This window comes from Arctopsyche grandis, chromosome 12 (assembly GCF_051622035.1).
Source record: "Arctopsyche grandis isolate Sample6627 chromosome 12, ASM5162203v2, whole genome shotgun sequence".
NCBI classification, from domain to species: domain Eukaryota; kingdom Metazoa; phylum Arthropoda; class Insecta; order Trichoptera; family Hydropsychidae; genus Arctopsyche; species Arctopsyche grandis.
In genome coordinates, this window is record NC_135366.1 from 9,432,965 (window position 1) to 9,450,950 (window position 17,986).

Genomic DNA, 17,986 nt, shown 5'->3' on the forward strand with positions numbered 1-17,986 from the left:
CAAATACCCCTTGACGCTTTTTTTGTGGAATTATATTGCGTTAGTTCTCTGTGAGCATCTTTAAAAGTTTGAATGTTTCGAGAGTGTAACTATCTCGAGTGCAACTATCAACTATCAGCTGTTGATTCTTGAGACTTGAAATAATTGTCTCAAGTAGTTCATTCTATTTGATTTTTGATTTCATGCGAATTTTTAACAGCCCTGCTTATTATTATGAATAATTCTTTCGTAGAAATTCGTCGAATGAGACCGTTTTTTTTTTTTGTAAATGGGTACAGTGTCACAAGCAAGGAATTCAATTTCGTCGGTCGACTCTGGGTCTCCCCCCAGAGGGGTGCTTTGGGTGGATGGGTGGGTGGAAAGGGGGTGGTGGGGTGTCGCGGTGGGCGGTGCCGGTGTCACGAAACACTCGCATACATTAATCCTTGCGGCGGTACACGAGGACACTTCATCAGGCGGCGGGTGGCGACGTCACCGGCACCCGCCACTGTAAAGTGGCCCCCACACGCACCGACCGCACATAAATCTGAGGCCAAGACGGTTGCCAGGCGCAAAAATAGTGCTCGAGTGTGTGGGGGCTTTGAGGCGACCGCCATCTTTGGATGGAGAACGAAAAATTTATCCAGGACACTGCATCTACATACATATGGACATACATATCTAAATATAAGTGGTATGTGGATACTTCCACTAGTGCGATTAGATCAGAAGCCGACTTTGAAAACTTAATAAAATCGCCGGTTAAAGTCGGAATTCTCGACAGGGCCGACCCTCTAGGCTCGGAAGCGAGGCTTGGTCGACCCGCTCCTTTCCTGTCATTGGTTGCTCTTTGCAACTACTCTAAGTATTGCCGTGCCTTGAATTAAATCGACTTTTACCTGATGAAATACTCCGACTGTGGTTCACTTTGTTCTGCTGCTGTGCTGACCGTCACTTGCGGGGTCGATATTAATGAGTAACTCTCGGAGTCTCGATGGTGATGACTACCACTCTCAGAGTCAATGTTAATGACTTACTAATGTGATCAAATCGTGATCTATATAAATGATTTATATATCTCTTGGTTTGGGCAAAGTCCGGCATTCCTATCCCATGTGACTGTACTTTTACAGGAATTTTAATGGACTTGTTACTCACGTATATTTTTATTTTATTGACACAAATCAATACACACTCGCCATTACAGATTTGCTCCAATGCGACGGGTGTACGTTAATGAAATACATAAACAATCAGAAATCAGAAATACAGTTATACATACATATACAATCTGAATATATAGAATATAACAATTAATCAGAAATAATAATCATAGTGACATCTATGGATTTCAGATTACTGTGTATAATTAATACAAATTATACACAGGCAGATTTTTGTGACAACAGGATTAGATTTTTTAATACCAATTTTCAGGAACCGTTTCAGCAATGATCAGATAAAATTGGCAAACTCTGATAGAGAAACGATCGATTTGGAGTCACAAAACCCCCAAATCTAACCAGCAGTGGCGAGGACACGGACCTATGACCTCAGTGATGCTAAATATATACGCTATCACTAAGCCAAACTGCTGGCTGTATATGAATGTGAGAAAGTGAATTTGTCTATTGTGGGAACTACATTGATAAGCGAGGTACGTAACAATACATGTACATATATAGGAAAAAAACATGCACAAATAAAATATCAATGGCGATTTGGTAAAAGTCGGAATTCTCGACAGGTCGGACCCTCTAGGCTCGGAAGCGAGGCTCAGTCGATCCGCTCCTTCCTGTCATTGGTTGCTCTTTACGAGTACTCTAGTATTGCCGTGCCCTGAATTAATTCGATTTGAGAAAGTGAATTTTATTATTATGGGAACTACATTGATAAGCGAGGTACGTAACAATATATGTATGTACATATATGTATATAGGAAAAAAACATGCACAAATAAAATATCATGTGATTTGGTAAAAGTCGGAATTCTCAACAGGGCGGACCCTCTAGGCTTGGAAGCGAGACTCAGTCGATCCGCTCCTTCCTGTCATTGGTTGCTCTTTGCAAGTAGTATAGTATTGCCGTGCCCTGAATTTACTCGACTTTTACCTGATGAAATACTCCGACATATACTGCCTGGTTCGCATATAATTTCAGACGGTTGGGCAGCGTACGGAAATATTCCACATATTGTGAATGGAATATACTCGCATTCGTTTGTGGTTCAATACAAATTCATCTAAATATGAATCAAAACGGGCACGCGTTGTGCCAAATTGACGCCTCATCTTTCTTTTCACACGCATCCACATTTTTTCCACATTTTTCGTATGTATTTCACTATCATTTGGATCCACGAAATTATAACCACTTTTACCGGAATTCGGAATATTTCCGTATGCTGCCCAACCGTCCGAAATTATATGCGAACCAGGCGGTATATGTCGGAGTATTTCATCAGGTAAAAGTCGAGTAAATTCAGGGCACGGCAATACTATACTACTTGCAAAGAGCAACCAATGACAGGAAGGAGCGGATCGACTGAGTCTCGCTTCCAAGCCTAGAGGGTCCGCCCTGTTGAGAATTCCGACTTTTACCAAATCACATGATATTTTATTTGTGCATGTTTTTTTCCTATATACATATATGTACATACATATATTGTTACGTACCTCGCTTATCAATGTAGTTCCCATAATAATAAAATTCACTTTCTCAAATTCATATACGTGAGTAACAAGTCCATTAAAATTCCTGTAAAGGTACAGTCACATGGGATAGGAATGCCGGACTTTGCCCAACCCAAGAGATAAATAAATCATTTATATAGATCACGATTCGATCACATTAGTAAGTCATTATAATTGACTCTGAGAGTGGTAGTCATCACCATCGAGACTCCGAGAGTGGTAGTTATCACCATCGAGACTCTGAGAGTGGTAGTCATTAATATCGACCCCGCAAGTGACGGTCAGCACAGCAGCAGAACAAAGTGAACCACAGTTAATTAGTGAAACAAAGTTCCACGTAGCTAATTTCAAATTCATCGTCGTTCCATAATTAAATCTGCAGTTTTCGAATAAAACCAATAACATAAATGTAACGTTTTTATGATAATAAAAAAATGTTGGTAATAAAGTAATTTAAAATTTATAAATAAATTGCTTTATCACAATTATGCACAATTATTATAAATTACGTTATGACAGTTATGACAAGTATGCATATATGTAGGTTGTTCCAATATTTGCAATGTTTTAAAAAAAGGTCAAAATTTCGTATGGGGCCGGTGAATCCAGTTTCCGGTCCTACCTATAAACCAAACTATGACCTCAAAGCAATGGCGGATCAACTTGATTGGGGGCCCTGGGCACAATTTGATTTTCGAGGCCCTTTCCTCTCTAATAAATGTCTTTTTTTTACGAAAATTCAATGATACAAAGATCGTAGTTCCAAGAAAAATAGTTTTCTAATTAATGGAAAAATAAAGTGTTTCGAGCAAGTGTAAGCTGAGCGATGTTTTTAATAATATGAGCCGTTGTAATTAAGAGTAGCATAAGTTTACTTTTCTTCATTTTTAGAAATATCTCCTTAAACATGAAATATAATGTTTTGCATTTAACAATATTTAAAAATAGTCTGTAATACATTTATTCTGCTTTTCCAAGATACCGGACATATTGAATTAAAAGAAGTGATAACAATTTGTAAATTAAGCCAAACAGAAATACTGAAAAACTTCCGCGACTTTCAAATGTCTTTCAAAACTTTCAAACGACTTTCATGCTTTAAAAAATACATAAAATTTAAAATTCAAAAAAAAAATTGCTTAAGTTTAAAACTAAATTATTATAATTTTTGGGGTCTTTTTCCCCTCCCTCCCTCCACGGATCGCGGGCCCTAGGTGTGCATAGTGCGTCTATATAATGATCCACCAATATCTCAAAGAGTATCATAAAAGAGTAGATATATCAATTTTGGTGGTTCTAGAATCTAGATTATTAACTGATTGAATTGAGATTTGGATAACACAAATGAACTAAATATGTATGTATGTAGAATTCATCTTCATATAGTAAAAAAATAGATGAAAGAAGAATGAATAAATGATTTTATTTCGAAGTCGGCGTTTGATTGTTTGATGTGTATTGATATGTATCTAAAATACATTAAAATATTTTAGATGAACTCATAGAACTTCCAGAAGAATAAATTATAAATGGGATTTACTATTTTCAAGTTTTACGTATCAATAAACGAGACTTAAAAAATAAATTGCTTTCATGAGTATGTATAAAATGTTTCGTTGTTTTCAATGCATTGTTACTATATAATAATAATATGATATTACACATTTTAACTGACATCTATTAACTTCAAAGTTAATAATGAAAATTTCCAATTTATGGAAAATTTAAAGCTTTTCGGGCTAAACACAAACATTATCAAAGTAAATCTCCACCATTAAACGTATAATGAACGCGACATTTGCATAATCCACTAAAGTAAACCCAATACCGTGTTTCATAATCGCCTTGATAAATTGTAATAAAATCCATACACTCTTTTTATAGGTAGTCTACATACTTACATACATACATAAATAATTACTGCTTATAAAAACAAAGGAATGATCAAAGAATGAACATCGCTTACTCAAAAAATGTGCCATAAAATAAGATTGAACATTACAAAACTGTTAATACATACATACATACGTATGTAAAAATAAAATTTTCACACCTATGAACTCATAGGTGTACGAGGCAACCATTTAATAACGTGTGAAGTTTTACATAATTGCTTTTAATTATCAATTTTAATATGAATCGTGAAATCTTCCGACAAATTTTACGCTAGATAATAATCCCAGATAACGATAAAAATACAATAGAAAAAAAATGCCAGTTATATTATATGTATATATATAACACGCATATATGTACATATGTACACATGATACTACATATGTATATATCTATGCATATGTATGTATGTATGTATAAAAGCAGCGGCAGCGAGAGATCCGTCTCTATACAGGCGCTATATATGACTTGCGTTTTATGAAGCTCTCCGTTTCGCTCTAATTAAATCAATCAACTTCAACCAGCCTATCATTAAATCATTAAATTAATACTTCATCAGCGAGCAGACTTTACATCGGCTGGCAAACAAAAGACCGACAGCCCCGAGCGAAAACGAACCGTATGAACGCGACGCCGACAAACGAGTATGGCGTAGATTTACTGTGCCTTTTTACATTGCAACCTTGTCGTTTTATCTTTTACCTGTACATACATTGAAACGAACGAAAGAACACTAAGGTGTTGACTGAGTTCGAAGCAATGTATTCGTAAAAGTTTTACAACTCTCAAAAATGAGAATATTTTATGTGTAAAAAGCTTAAAGATATGAAAACATTAGATAAAAATTTCGTACGTACATACATAGATTGCATTATAAACATAAATTTTTGAAATATTTTTGTGTAAGATTATAAAAAAATCATCTTACTTTGACCATACTATGTACCTATGCACATATATTATATTGAAAAAAACTTTTTTCAATATAATATATTATAATATATATATAGAGTTCTTTGAAAGAATATTTTAAATATCACAATATGTTGATATTTGCTTCAAAACATCTAAATCTCAGAATAAACTTCATATTAGGTATAATCTATAGGGCTGTGGAGTTGGAACATTTCAAGCGGAGTCGGAGTCGGAGTCGTAAAAAATCAACCGACTCCGACTGCTTTTTATTATTATTTTAAATTAATAGTATTGCTGTTTGCGTCCACTAGAGTCTCTAGTTTTATTGAAATCGACTAAAAAATTTTATATTTTTTTTATAAAAATCATGAATTTAAATTACATTATAAATAAAATCGTTGCATTGCACATATTTTCATATGTTCTGACAAAATCTGATGTTTCCTCCGTCTCATATAATTTTTATTCTCATTTTTACTTTATTTTTTATTAAATTGATTTGTTTGTGTATGACATTCGTACATATGTACCTATGTATGTATATACTATGAATGTAATGAATGCCTTACTTTTGTATCTATACCTGTTTCATTACCAATAATTCAATAAATTGGGTTACTTGTTAATTTTTAGTAATTTTTTATTGTTCCTTTAATTTTTATATTTTGAAAATCGTTATTATTTTTATTACTAATAATTTTATACGTTAGCAAGAAAAATCACTAAAATCATTCAAAATCAAAATTGTTACTAAAATGGTCTTGCTCAAACTTTTAATTTCGATAATTTTATCATATCGTATTGTTTCAAAATTTCTCACTACTGGAAACAAGAAATTATGAATTCCGTTGAATCCCCGATGGAAAAATAAATTCAATTGTTAATTTTATCTAATGCTAAGAGTGATTTCTATTGTTTTTAAGTGGAGCAATTATAGAACGCTTCCGTTTCCTATGAATCCATTCTACATGCATAATTGTTTATATATCTCGTCTCAGTTTCTGTATTCAATTGCCAATTGAATAGCTTTAGCACCTGTACGTTGGTCGGTCGAGTGGTTGCTCATTCAAATATGAGCGTTTAATTGTGAGTATCGTATCCAATTTGGGCGTGAAAGGTACTCATCTCGGATGCACTTCTCACCGAAATCATCGGTGACGCCTACCCGTTTAGCATTGTGCTCCGGCGACAATGGCACTTGCATCGTTCTCGTAATTATGTAACAAAATACGATTTAATCGAATCGGATATAATGGCTTATGAAAAAGCTCCGAAAGCACCGAGTCGCGGGGTACAAAAGCTCTCATTGTCAACGATGAATAAAATCCATTGTCGAGTTTTCGGGTCGCAGTCAACCCCCGTGTACGTGTATAGAGAGTCTGGCTGCGTCCATAGTTAAACAACAATAAAGCGCGTCTACAAGCCGTTTACAACAATAATAAATGCGGTATCATCTCGGTAAAAACGGCGAATGAAACTACCTGATCCGAGGGAATCCGCGGTCGCATCTGCATTACAATGCACCGCTCACCTAGTTTCCTTTCAAGTGCGTTTCACTCGCGGCGGAACAGTTTTCATACACCCCCGCCCGCAAACATTGATAGTTTACCAAAGGGCACAAAAGAGTCCTCGAAAAAAATTGAATCAAGCTGGTTCGTTTGCGGGAACAAGACTAGATCGAACATAAAGAATGATTGTTATAAAAACAAACAAGCATTGTGTGTTTTTTATCCGTCAAAAACCGAAAAATATATCTCGAAGAGAAATATTTCGACGATCACATTTCGACAATATAAAATTTGGGCTTTGATGTAAAAAAAATACGAATTAAAATCGCAACTGAACTGTATTGAAAGTCGTTACGGTTTGATCCAGTTTTAAGTGTTTTTATTTTATTTTTTATAAATTTGAAACTTGTCGATTTTTCTCGGTGCACTCGGATAAGAAAAAAAGTAGATTTCAAATGGCATGAATAGAATTATGTTTGTGTGTGTTTGCCAACCCCCCCCAGGTAATGCTATGCATGATCGAGGAAATCACGGTAGACAATCATGTGAACAAAATTGTATGAAGGGTAACTATAGGGGTCGAATCATTAATGTCAGTGGCGGCGTAGAAAATCATCAAAATCAAAATAGAAATACACATCAAAAATTTAAATAAATTTCACATTGCAAATTGTAATCAATTAAACACACCAAAATAGATTATCATCAAAGTAATCTAAATTTGTAAAACATAAATATATAGTAATTCAATGATATGAATTACGTAACGAGAATGACAATATATTGAAATTAAATGACGATGTTCAACTGTCTATTTTGTATGGAAGCTACATACATACATATGTACATATGTATGTGTTTTCTCTCTTGCATCATATCACGTCTTAGAGCAAAAAGGTCATCACATCAACTATCTATAGTTACACCTAGTTAAGATTAATATCATTAGCGTTAATGGTAATCACCGAGAGATTCCCGGGTTTAAGCCCAGGGTTGACCTCTATTGAAAATAATTTATTTGGAAGTATTTATGTAGTGTTGCTGGTCAGACTTTTGTGATTCCAAGTCGATCATTTCCTATCAGAAATTGCAAAATTTTTGTGATTTTATCGACGAAACGGTTCCTCATCATGCTAATCAATGAGAGATTCCCGGGTTCAAGTCCAGGGTTGACCTCAATTGAAGAGAATTTAGTATATCTGCAGTATATCTGCAGTATATCTGAGTATATCTGCAGTGTTTCTGGTCAGACTTTGTGACTCCAAGTCAATCGTTTCCTATCAAAGTTTGCCAATTTATCTGATTTCATAGTTGAAATGGTTCCTTGGAATATATAATATAATATTATATTCCGTTTGACCCACATAAGTCGATTCATAGGGAGGATTTCATTCCAACTGGTCAAAATATATGACAACTCAAAATACATTTCGATTATAAGTTGATACCAGGTAAGATGTAGAGGTTAGGTTTTCGTGAAAACGTCACTCAACTAGTAATTTGAGTTGGAAGGTCAAATTTTTGTTTTGAACGCATTCTTAGAGCTATTACGATAATACGATTATCATTACCTTTATTCGTAATACCTCGCAAATATAAATGCATTTTTAAATTCGTAAAAGTATTAGAGCTGTCAAAACTTAACTGTTATATAACAACTGGCGCACATAGTTGAAAGTGCTTGTACAGTTATAATTTACTAATTGAATTGTATTCGAACATGAATGACCTAAAACGCCAGTTGTAATATATTACAACTGAAAATACATTTCGACTGTAGCATATACTATACAAGTGTTATACCATATGTGTCGCTCAGGTAAACTATAATTTTATATAAATAAAATAAAATTTTAATTAATATTAGAAATCCAATGATATGAAAATATATATCGATATATGTACATGTATTCTATAAAATCATGCGACGTCAATTAACGAGGCGCTACTGATATCCGCGAGCAAGGAAGGGTCTGGAGTTTGAGCGGTCTGGGAACAGAGCTGCACTTAGGGCTGTTTCAGTGTCCGCGCCCCATGAGAAGAGCCTGTTCCACGGGTCTGTGGCAACTCGACCCCGAAGCACAAAACAAACGCAAAAACACACGTGAGAGAATCCACCGGAGGCCACTCACTGCACGTGGAAAATCCTGTTCCGCACTACACCCCATACACGGACCCCTACATACCATCACACATACAAACATTAAATTAATGGGGAACACATACGGATGCGACAATTCGAAGAAATTTATACGGAAGATTGGGTATAATCCATGTGAAAAAAATACCGAATGACTAAAATAGTTAGTGCATTTCTTTTGGAATGAAATTAAGTGCTACCACACCTGTCTCTAAAATTTTAAATGCAATAAATTTTTTTAATCATTAGAATTTGAAAGATTTTATAATGATTGTTGAGTTAAAAATAATTCCATTTTCAACTTCCGATACGTTTTTCCCTATGTACCTACATACATATATGTATATAAGGAAAAGCGCATTTTTTTAGTCATCTATTATTTACGTTATATCCATTACGTCTGAAACTTCGTGTCATTGTGTACGTGTGCACTCGGGTAGCACTCCTTTTTTGGTCGACTGAAGTAAGATAAATGACTTGTCCAGCGTTGGAGAAATAGGTTGGATGAGCTGGCTGCCATTAACACTCTATATATTATATAATACAACAGCTGCTAGTACGTGTACGATATTTTCCTCGAAATATTAATCTTGATTAAAGATTTACACGAAAAATGTACAAAAAAGAGAACTAAAATAAACAAACCGTAACGATCCGTTTTATGCATTTGATCATTGTGATGATTTTCAAGGCTTTAACGGTCATCAAGTCCACACGTATCGTAACGTACGTAACATTCCGCGGTTAATGGCAATTAATTATCAATTATCGGTGATTCACTTCTTCGGCGCGGTTCATAATGACTCGTAAAGGCCAGTGTTTACAAATTCGTGATCGACAATAAATACGCAGAATTAGTTTTCTATTCATTTGAGAAACATCATCACCTGCCACACGGTGGTAGTCATTAATCTGTTTCCTCAACTGTCTTGAAGATCATTTGGAATTAGAGATTAGTATGGCGACTAATCACGTCGGCAAATAGTGTTCTAAGAAACCTTAATTCGCACCAGGAATTTTTTTATTTACAATATGCTGAATGTATCACATGAGCTATTTCTTTTGAAATTTGTTTCAAGTAAATTTTTCATCGTTTTGTAATACTGGAAGGTATTCGTCAATAAATAAAATTAATTTCCTTTAAATAATTTTGATTAATTTTGTGATTTTTATAATATATGTATGTACGTATGTATTCATGAAGCGATGATCAGTAGCTTTTAAAATAGATATAAGATGTATTGTGAACATAATTTAGTATTAATAAAAAGCATCTAAAAATTAAAAAAATATATACATATATATATATATATATATATATATATATATATATATATATATATATATCATCATCATCATCATTTACAGCCATTCGCCATCCACTGCTGGATGAAGGCCTCTCCAACACGCTTCCACTCGTCTCTGTTTTGCGCAACACTCATCCATCTCATTCCGCACATTTTCCTAATTTCGTTCACCCATCTTCCTTGCGGTCTTCCTTTTACTCTTTTGCCTTCTCTCGGGTACCATTCAAGCACTTCTTTTGTCCACCTGTCGTCCATCCTCCTAGCTACGTGACCCGCCCATTGCCATTTCAATCTCTTCACTCTATTCACTATGTCCACTACCCTTGTCATATTTCTCACCCACGTGTTCCGCTTCCTGTCTTTCCTCGTTATGCCAAGCATACAGCGTTCCATACTTCTTTGAGTGCATTGGATTTTATTTTGCATCTTGGCGTTCAGTGTCCAAGTTTCACATCCATACGTCATCACTGGCAAAACGCATTGATCAAAGATCCTTTTCTTCAGGCAGAGTGGCATTTTTGATTTAAAAACAGCATTCATCCGTCCAAATGCACTCCACCCTAATTTCATACGTCTCTTTATCTCTTCATTTTTACTACCAGACATGTCAATTATTTGACCTAAATATAAATAACTATTTACTACTTCTACTGGTTTATCATCTAAGGGGATGCTATCAGGCATGCAATAACTATTGAACATTAGTTTAGTCTTATCTACGTTAATTTTTAATCCTACTTTTCTACTTTCCCTATCCAGCTGTGTTAGTCTGATAAGTAGGTCAGCTGAATCACGAGCTACTAAAACTATATCGTCTGCGAACCGAAGGTGACTCAAAAAGCGACCATTGATGCTTACTCCGGCTGTATCCCAATCCAATTTCCTGAAAACTCCCTCAAGCACCGCATTGAATAACTTGGGCGAGATTGTATCTCCTTGTCTTACTCCTTTTCCTATGCTAAATCTATCTGTACCTGAAAAAATTTTAACCGAAGCTGTGGCATTCTTATATATTGCAGCTAACAGTCCCACATAGGGTTCCGGCACTCCCTGTGTTTTTAGAGCGTTAAGTACTGCATTATGACTAACTGTATCGAAGGCTTTCTCATAATCGACGAAACCTAGGCACAATGGCCGTTGATATTCGTTGGCGCGCTCGATTAGTTCGCCAACTACTTGGAGGTGGTCCATTGTGCTGAAATTTGCCCTAAACCCTGCCTGCTCTATAGGTTGGTTCTCGTCGAGGATATTCTTCAGCCTTTCTGTAATAACCTTCGTGAAGAGCTTGTAGACCGCTGAAAGTAGACTAATGGGTCGGTAGTTCTTGATATCGCTTTTGTCGCCTTTTTTGTGTATTAAAATGATAGTTGCGTTATTCCATCTTTCTGGTATAGCTTGGTTCTGGATGCATTTGCTGAAAAGCCTAGCTAAGATATTAATTAGGGGGGGGCCGCCACATTTTAGTAAGTCAATGGGAATATTATCTTCCCCTGGGGTTTTACCATTCTTTGCAGTTTTTAGCGCGGCCTCTACTTCGCTAGGCAATACTGCAGGAACCCTTTGGCCGTGTGTCGATTCCAGAGTGGGGAATTGGCCGTTGTCGTTCTCGTATAGTTTTGCATAGAACGTGTAAACTCTGTCTATGATTTCTTCTCTATTCCTAATTATTACTCCGCTCTCTGATCTGATTGCGATCATTTGGTTTTTGCCTAAGAAAAGATCCTGTTTGCACTTTTTCAGGCTACGGTTATTCTTAATGGTATTTTCTATTAGCTTGCTATTAAAATCCCTGACATCCCTGACTATTCTCTTCTTAATTTCCTTATTTACTAGATTGTATTCTTGCTTATTATTATCCCTATCTAAATTCCTTTTATGCTTAATTAGGTTTTTTGTTTCCGCTGAAATTTTGCTTAATTTAATCTGTTTCCTGAATCCACCTAATTTCTTACCTGTTGAGGTTAGAACCGAACTAATTACAGTGTTCAATTCCTCGATGTCTGCTTCTGGGTTTAATTTCCCGTATCGATTTCCAAGTTCGAGTTCGAATTCCATATATATATATATATATATATATATATATATATATATATATATATATATATATATATCAGTGGCGGGCGGTGACTTTTCAAACAAGGGATGCTGTCCCTTGTTTGAAAAAAAAAACCGACCAATTTATTTTTTAAAATTTAATTTTATTCTTCGTTCCTTTTTACAAAATTCATCGATAACCGCATCATAGAATTTTTTATTGTTTTTTAAATTTGACATTATTTTCTTTTCGATTGCAATTAAAGCAAGACCAGAGAGTCTTTCTTCACTTTGACTACTTCTGGTGAACGTTTTAATTCTTTTCATAGTCGAAAATGATCGTTCAGCCGATGCGCTCGTGGAAGGTATCGTACAAATTAATTGTATTAAACTAAATACTTGTTCCAAAACGTCTATTAGATCATCTTTCACAATTAATTCCTTTACGTCATTTATAGATTTCAAATGAAAATCTTGCGTTGAGTACATGTAAATTAATTCGCTTTTTAATTTCATAAAATCAAAGTATTTTCCATAAGTTAGGTGGAGTGATTTAAATAGGAAATCTGGAAAATTATTTTCATATTCTTTAAATTTTTTGACGTTAAAAAATTCGAGAAATTTTAAATTTTCGATATCTCGAAATCGATTGGTTGTATTTACTGAAAGAGTTTCTAAAATTTCAGAATAGTGAAGTTTATACGTTGTTTTCACATCTTCTTCACATTCAGCATATTTTCTTTTTCTATTAAAATTTTTAGTTATTACTTTGTTCCACAATGAATCAAAATCGTCTTTTTTGTTATCTAAATATTTTACAAATTTTTTAATTTCACTTACGCAATACGATATGTCAAAGGTTTTTTTTTGTAAAATTTCAAATAAAAAATCTGCCGAATTAAATATTGCAGAAAATAAATGCAAATTGAAATTGAATTCAAACTCTTTTAAATAACGATGAAGGACTTCAGCATTTATGACAGCATCAGTATCCCATTCGTCTTCATCATTAATTATTTGATTAAATATTTCCATTAATTCTGTTTGATATTCTAATATCATATTTAAAATTTTGCTATTGTAGTTCCATCGTGTAGGGGCAGCAGTGGGAAATCGTTTTTTTATTTGACAATCGAGAAGGGAAATTCTTCTTGAAGACTTACAAAAAAAAGTTGAAAATGACAACATACGGCTGAAAAAACGTTTGCATCCGGATATATGTTTAACAGATTGCGACAAAACTAAATTCAATCTGTGAGCGTAACAATGGACAAATAAAGAATTAGGACAAATATCTCAAATTTTTCGTTGCACTCCATTATGCTCCCCGGACATTACAGCCGCTCCATCGTACGTTTGTGCAATTAATTTGTCCAAACAACCAAATTCTTCCAAGGTCTCACGTATGTGCTGAAAAAGAGCATTAGCTGTTCTATTGGGACTAACATCGACAAATCCAACAAATCTCTCCTGAATTTCATTGTTTTCATCTACATATCTAAAAATAGTAGATAGCTGAGCTTTGCGACTGATATCTGTAGATTCGTCCACAATTATGGAAACAAATTTTGATGCACGTATTTCAGTTTTAATCTCATCTAGCAAGACTTTTGATATTGCGGATACCAAGTCATTTTGTATATGGTTCGATAGTCCAGTAAACACCGTAGAGTTATCTAAATGAGTTTTCAATTTTATGTCTGATTCACTCAACAGATACAGCAACTCAATATAATTCCCTCTATTTTCCGATTCCTGGTGTTCAAAATGTCCTCGTAAAGGTTGTTCTTGTTTTGCTAAAAAACAGATCGCGCTTATTAATTTCGACAAAATGTATCTATTTGCAGTAACTTATTTGTTGTGCATTTCAATATTTGCTTTAAATTGAACACTTAAAAAATTTTCTATACGAGGTCCCTTTCCAAATTTTTTAAATTGAGCAGCAGAACATATGTGAGCTTGAGAACATTCATGTCTCTTGCGCGATTTACTTAAATTGTTTAGGTCAGAAAATCCAAATTTACTCCAGACATTCACTTCTTGAGAAAATAAAATACATGGCCAACAGAATAATTTCGTTAAGTGAGCACATCCACAAATCCATGAAATTTTTTCGTATGTTTCTGTGTTAAAATACCTTTTAAATGTTTTTGTTTTAGACTGAATATTTAATATTGGTGTGGGTTTGGGGCTCTTAACAATAATCTCCTTTTCATTAAATGGGAGAGAAGCAAATCTTCTTTTCAGCACATTTTCAATTAAACAATTGCAATTATTATTGATCTCGACGACAAGTCCACTCTCATTGTTATTTTCGATATCCATATTAAAGGCAATAATGAAAACTCGTAAGTAGTGGAACAGTAAACTAAAAATAAAGTTAGACGAAACTAATTAAAATGAAAACTTAATTCAAAAGTAAAAAATAACCAACTTACAGTATAAATGATTAACTTCGTCTAAAGAAATGAATCGGCTAGCTTTTTGATAAATAACTTGGGGCGTAGCGTGCGGAAATATCGATCAACAGCGGCTTCCAAGTGAAACTCAATAGATAAGCAAACAGAGAAACCGAATCCACCGTAGAGGTTAAACAAGTGTCAACGCGTCCGCGCGAATATGACAGCCTCATAGTGCGCATGCGCAAATGGGATCGGTCCGAACTCCGAATCCATGACGCGCGCGCACTTCACTCAGCGTCTACTCGCCAGCGTCACTCGCCTGTGGCCGGCCTATGCGAATGCGGCCTATGCGAATCCTTAATAAAAATTATCAAAAGATCCTATATAATGCATCATGTAACAAAAAACACGTGATATGTGAAATATATATATATATATACTCATATACTACATCATAATCACGTACATCACTAAGAATACATCGAAGCGAAATTCAAATATTTATTAAAAATACTCTTGGCTTTTTAAAGTTATAGGGGATGCGCCGCATCCACCGCATCCATGGACCGCACGCCACTGATATATATATATATATATATATACATATATATATATATATATATATATATATATATATATATATATATATATATATATATATATATATATATATATATATATATATATATGTTACATATTGAATTATTTGATTATTTAATAAATAATGAGCAAAAACAGATTTTCGAGTTTTTGAGCATCTCGAATTCGCTCTATGATGCTCTGTAAAAATTACTCTCAATTATTTATCGATGGTCAAAAAGGCGTATTACCTATGAGGCCTTCCCGGTTTATGTATTATATGTATTATATATATATATATATATATATATATATATATATATATATATATATATATATATATATATATATATATATATATATATATATATATGTTACATATTGAATTATTTGATTATTTAATAAATAATGAGCAAAAACAGAATAATAATAAGCGTGTAATTTTTATTTTAAATTTCTTTATTAGAATAATCACAGAATAATATCCAAATAAATATATGTAGGTACATAGATTAAAAATACGTATATGTATGTATGTATGTACATGAAAAACTACGAAATTTGGGTGTCTAAAACCATTATGTCAGATCTTCAATAAATTAAAAGTTTTAAACACGGAATGATATATGTACATATGTATTTATTTATGAGTAAAATCTATGGATTTACGGTAAGGATGTAAATATACAAATTAACTTCTATATATGTAAATGAATCCACGTTCCCAATAATTTTATTTATATTTAATTGTATACGGAAAATTGACAGGCAAGTTAAAAAAGGCATAGATACATATATACATATGTGCCTATTATATAAACGTTAAAATATGTACGTTCCTTGGCCGAGATACCAACTTGACTGATTGATGTGCTGCTTCGGCACAAAGAAGCCGCTCATTTGAATGAATTTACGTGGGATTTCCATACATTTTCACGACAGTGTTACTTTATAAAATAATTCAAGATTAAGTTCACACTGATTTGGAAGCGATTTTGCTCATATCGTAGGTACACAAACATTTATCAATACTGAACTTACAAGAAACACTGTTCTACTTAGATAAATTTCTTCGACAGTACTTACATACATACATACATACATATGTACATGGTATACGCGTTATATAGTATATACGAGAGTAGGGTAGAGAGTATACTACTGCGTCTAGAGCGCCTGTCATTGAATATTTATGAACGTTGGCTCCGTGGCTTACACAGTATGAATACCTTAGGCTTTCGTGATGGAGTGGGCTAAGAAAACAGACCCCTGAATATATATAACACAAAAAATGCATTGACGTGCTTTCAGTTTTTCCTGAAGGCAGAGTATACTCTCATACATCCGCCTACATAAACGTATGTATGTAAATCTTGCCTAAAATTAATTAATTACATAAGCTTCAATTTAAAATATATACCATAAAGAAAATTGCAAAGATTCTAAAATTATTTTTCATATTATTATATTTTCAATATTTAAGAAATTTCAAAATTTTCCGAATTTCTTCAATTATTTTTTTTATTTATTTCCTAGATGATATCATAAATATGTAGCAGTTTATACTTCGAAATACATTATTACCGAGTATAATGAACTGAAATATAGACTATATGCATATGTATAGAATTACGTACTATTAAGAATATCCCTAAAAACGTGACTGATGTACGAATATCACAATTGAAAATAACAGAATATAAAATAAATTGTATATTCTTTTTATGCAAAAATGTTAGATAGACTTTGCACTTTTCAAGTGTTGGAAATGATGTCGGTTGCAACCCGCACTGGGTGAGTTGATGCCTTTTTCGGCACATCAGCGTAATTTACATAACGTGACAGTTGACGAGCGAAGCAATATGGCGGCCGTAGGTAAATACACCTCTGTTTGGTCGGGCGGGGGCCCCAGTCGGGGGCGGAACCCCACCGTCAGGGAGTAGGCCCCCCCCTCTCCACCGCTACCAGCTCATTTGGGATTCTGCAGTGTGATTCTGAGGGTCCCAGTTAGACTGTGGATAGGTATTGTCGGAGCAACCAGCTTTTTGGCCGGTTCGTGACTCCAAATAGGGAAGTCCTTATTCACCAAATTACCCAGAACTTAAATTACCGGCAGCAAGAAAATCTTAAATATCTTTTCCACCGACAGATAAAGTGAAAATTAATGTATTCCGTCACCCCCTTGTCGATTCAACCCCTGTGCAACGACGCGTGTTTGCATTAAGAGAACTAACCGCGACCTGCTAATATAATATTAATGCATTTCATTATTCGAGCAATTGAAAACCTTTAGCCCTCGGCTACCCGGGATGAGATTAATTCCGTAAATCGAGAGGGTGGCACAAACATATGCCGCGCCTAATTAAACCAATATTTGTACTTTTTTCCATGGCAAAGTGCCGACACAACGTCGATTAGATTCCCAAGGGATTCTCAAAATAAACTGCGAAGATTTCGCTGCAAAATAAAAATCAAGAGTGGGCAGGTACATATACGAAAATAATAAAAAAAAACAAACATTCCAATAAAATAT

At 34.2% G+C, this 17,986-nt stretch overlaps 1 protein-coding gene across 1 annotated transcript; it reads right to left on the reverse strand.

The window, feature by feature from the left end:
* Positions 1 to 12,625: 12,625 nt before the first annotated feature.
* On the reverse strand, positions 12,626 to 15,216 carry LOC143919708 (uncharacterized). Its single transcript, XM_077442167.1, has 2 exons — positions 14,911 to 15,216; positions 12,626 to 14,840 (listed from the first exon to the last, which is right to left on the reverse strand). The coding sequence occupies exon 2, from the start codon at positions 14,795 to 14,797 to the stop codon at positions 14,324 to 14,326; it is 474 nt and encodes a 157-aa protein (XP_077298293.1). The 5' UTR covers positions 14,798 to 14,840; positions 14,911 to 15,216; the 3' UTR covers positions 12,626 to 14,323.
* Between the last annotated feature and the right edge of the window lie 2,770 nt (positions 15,217 to 17,986).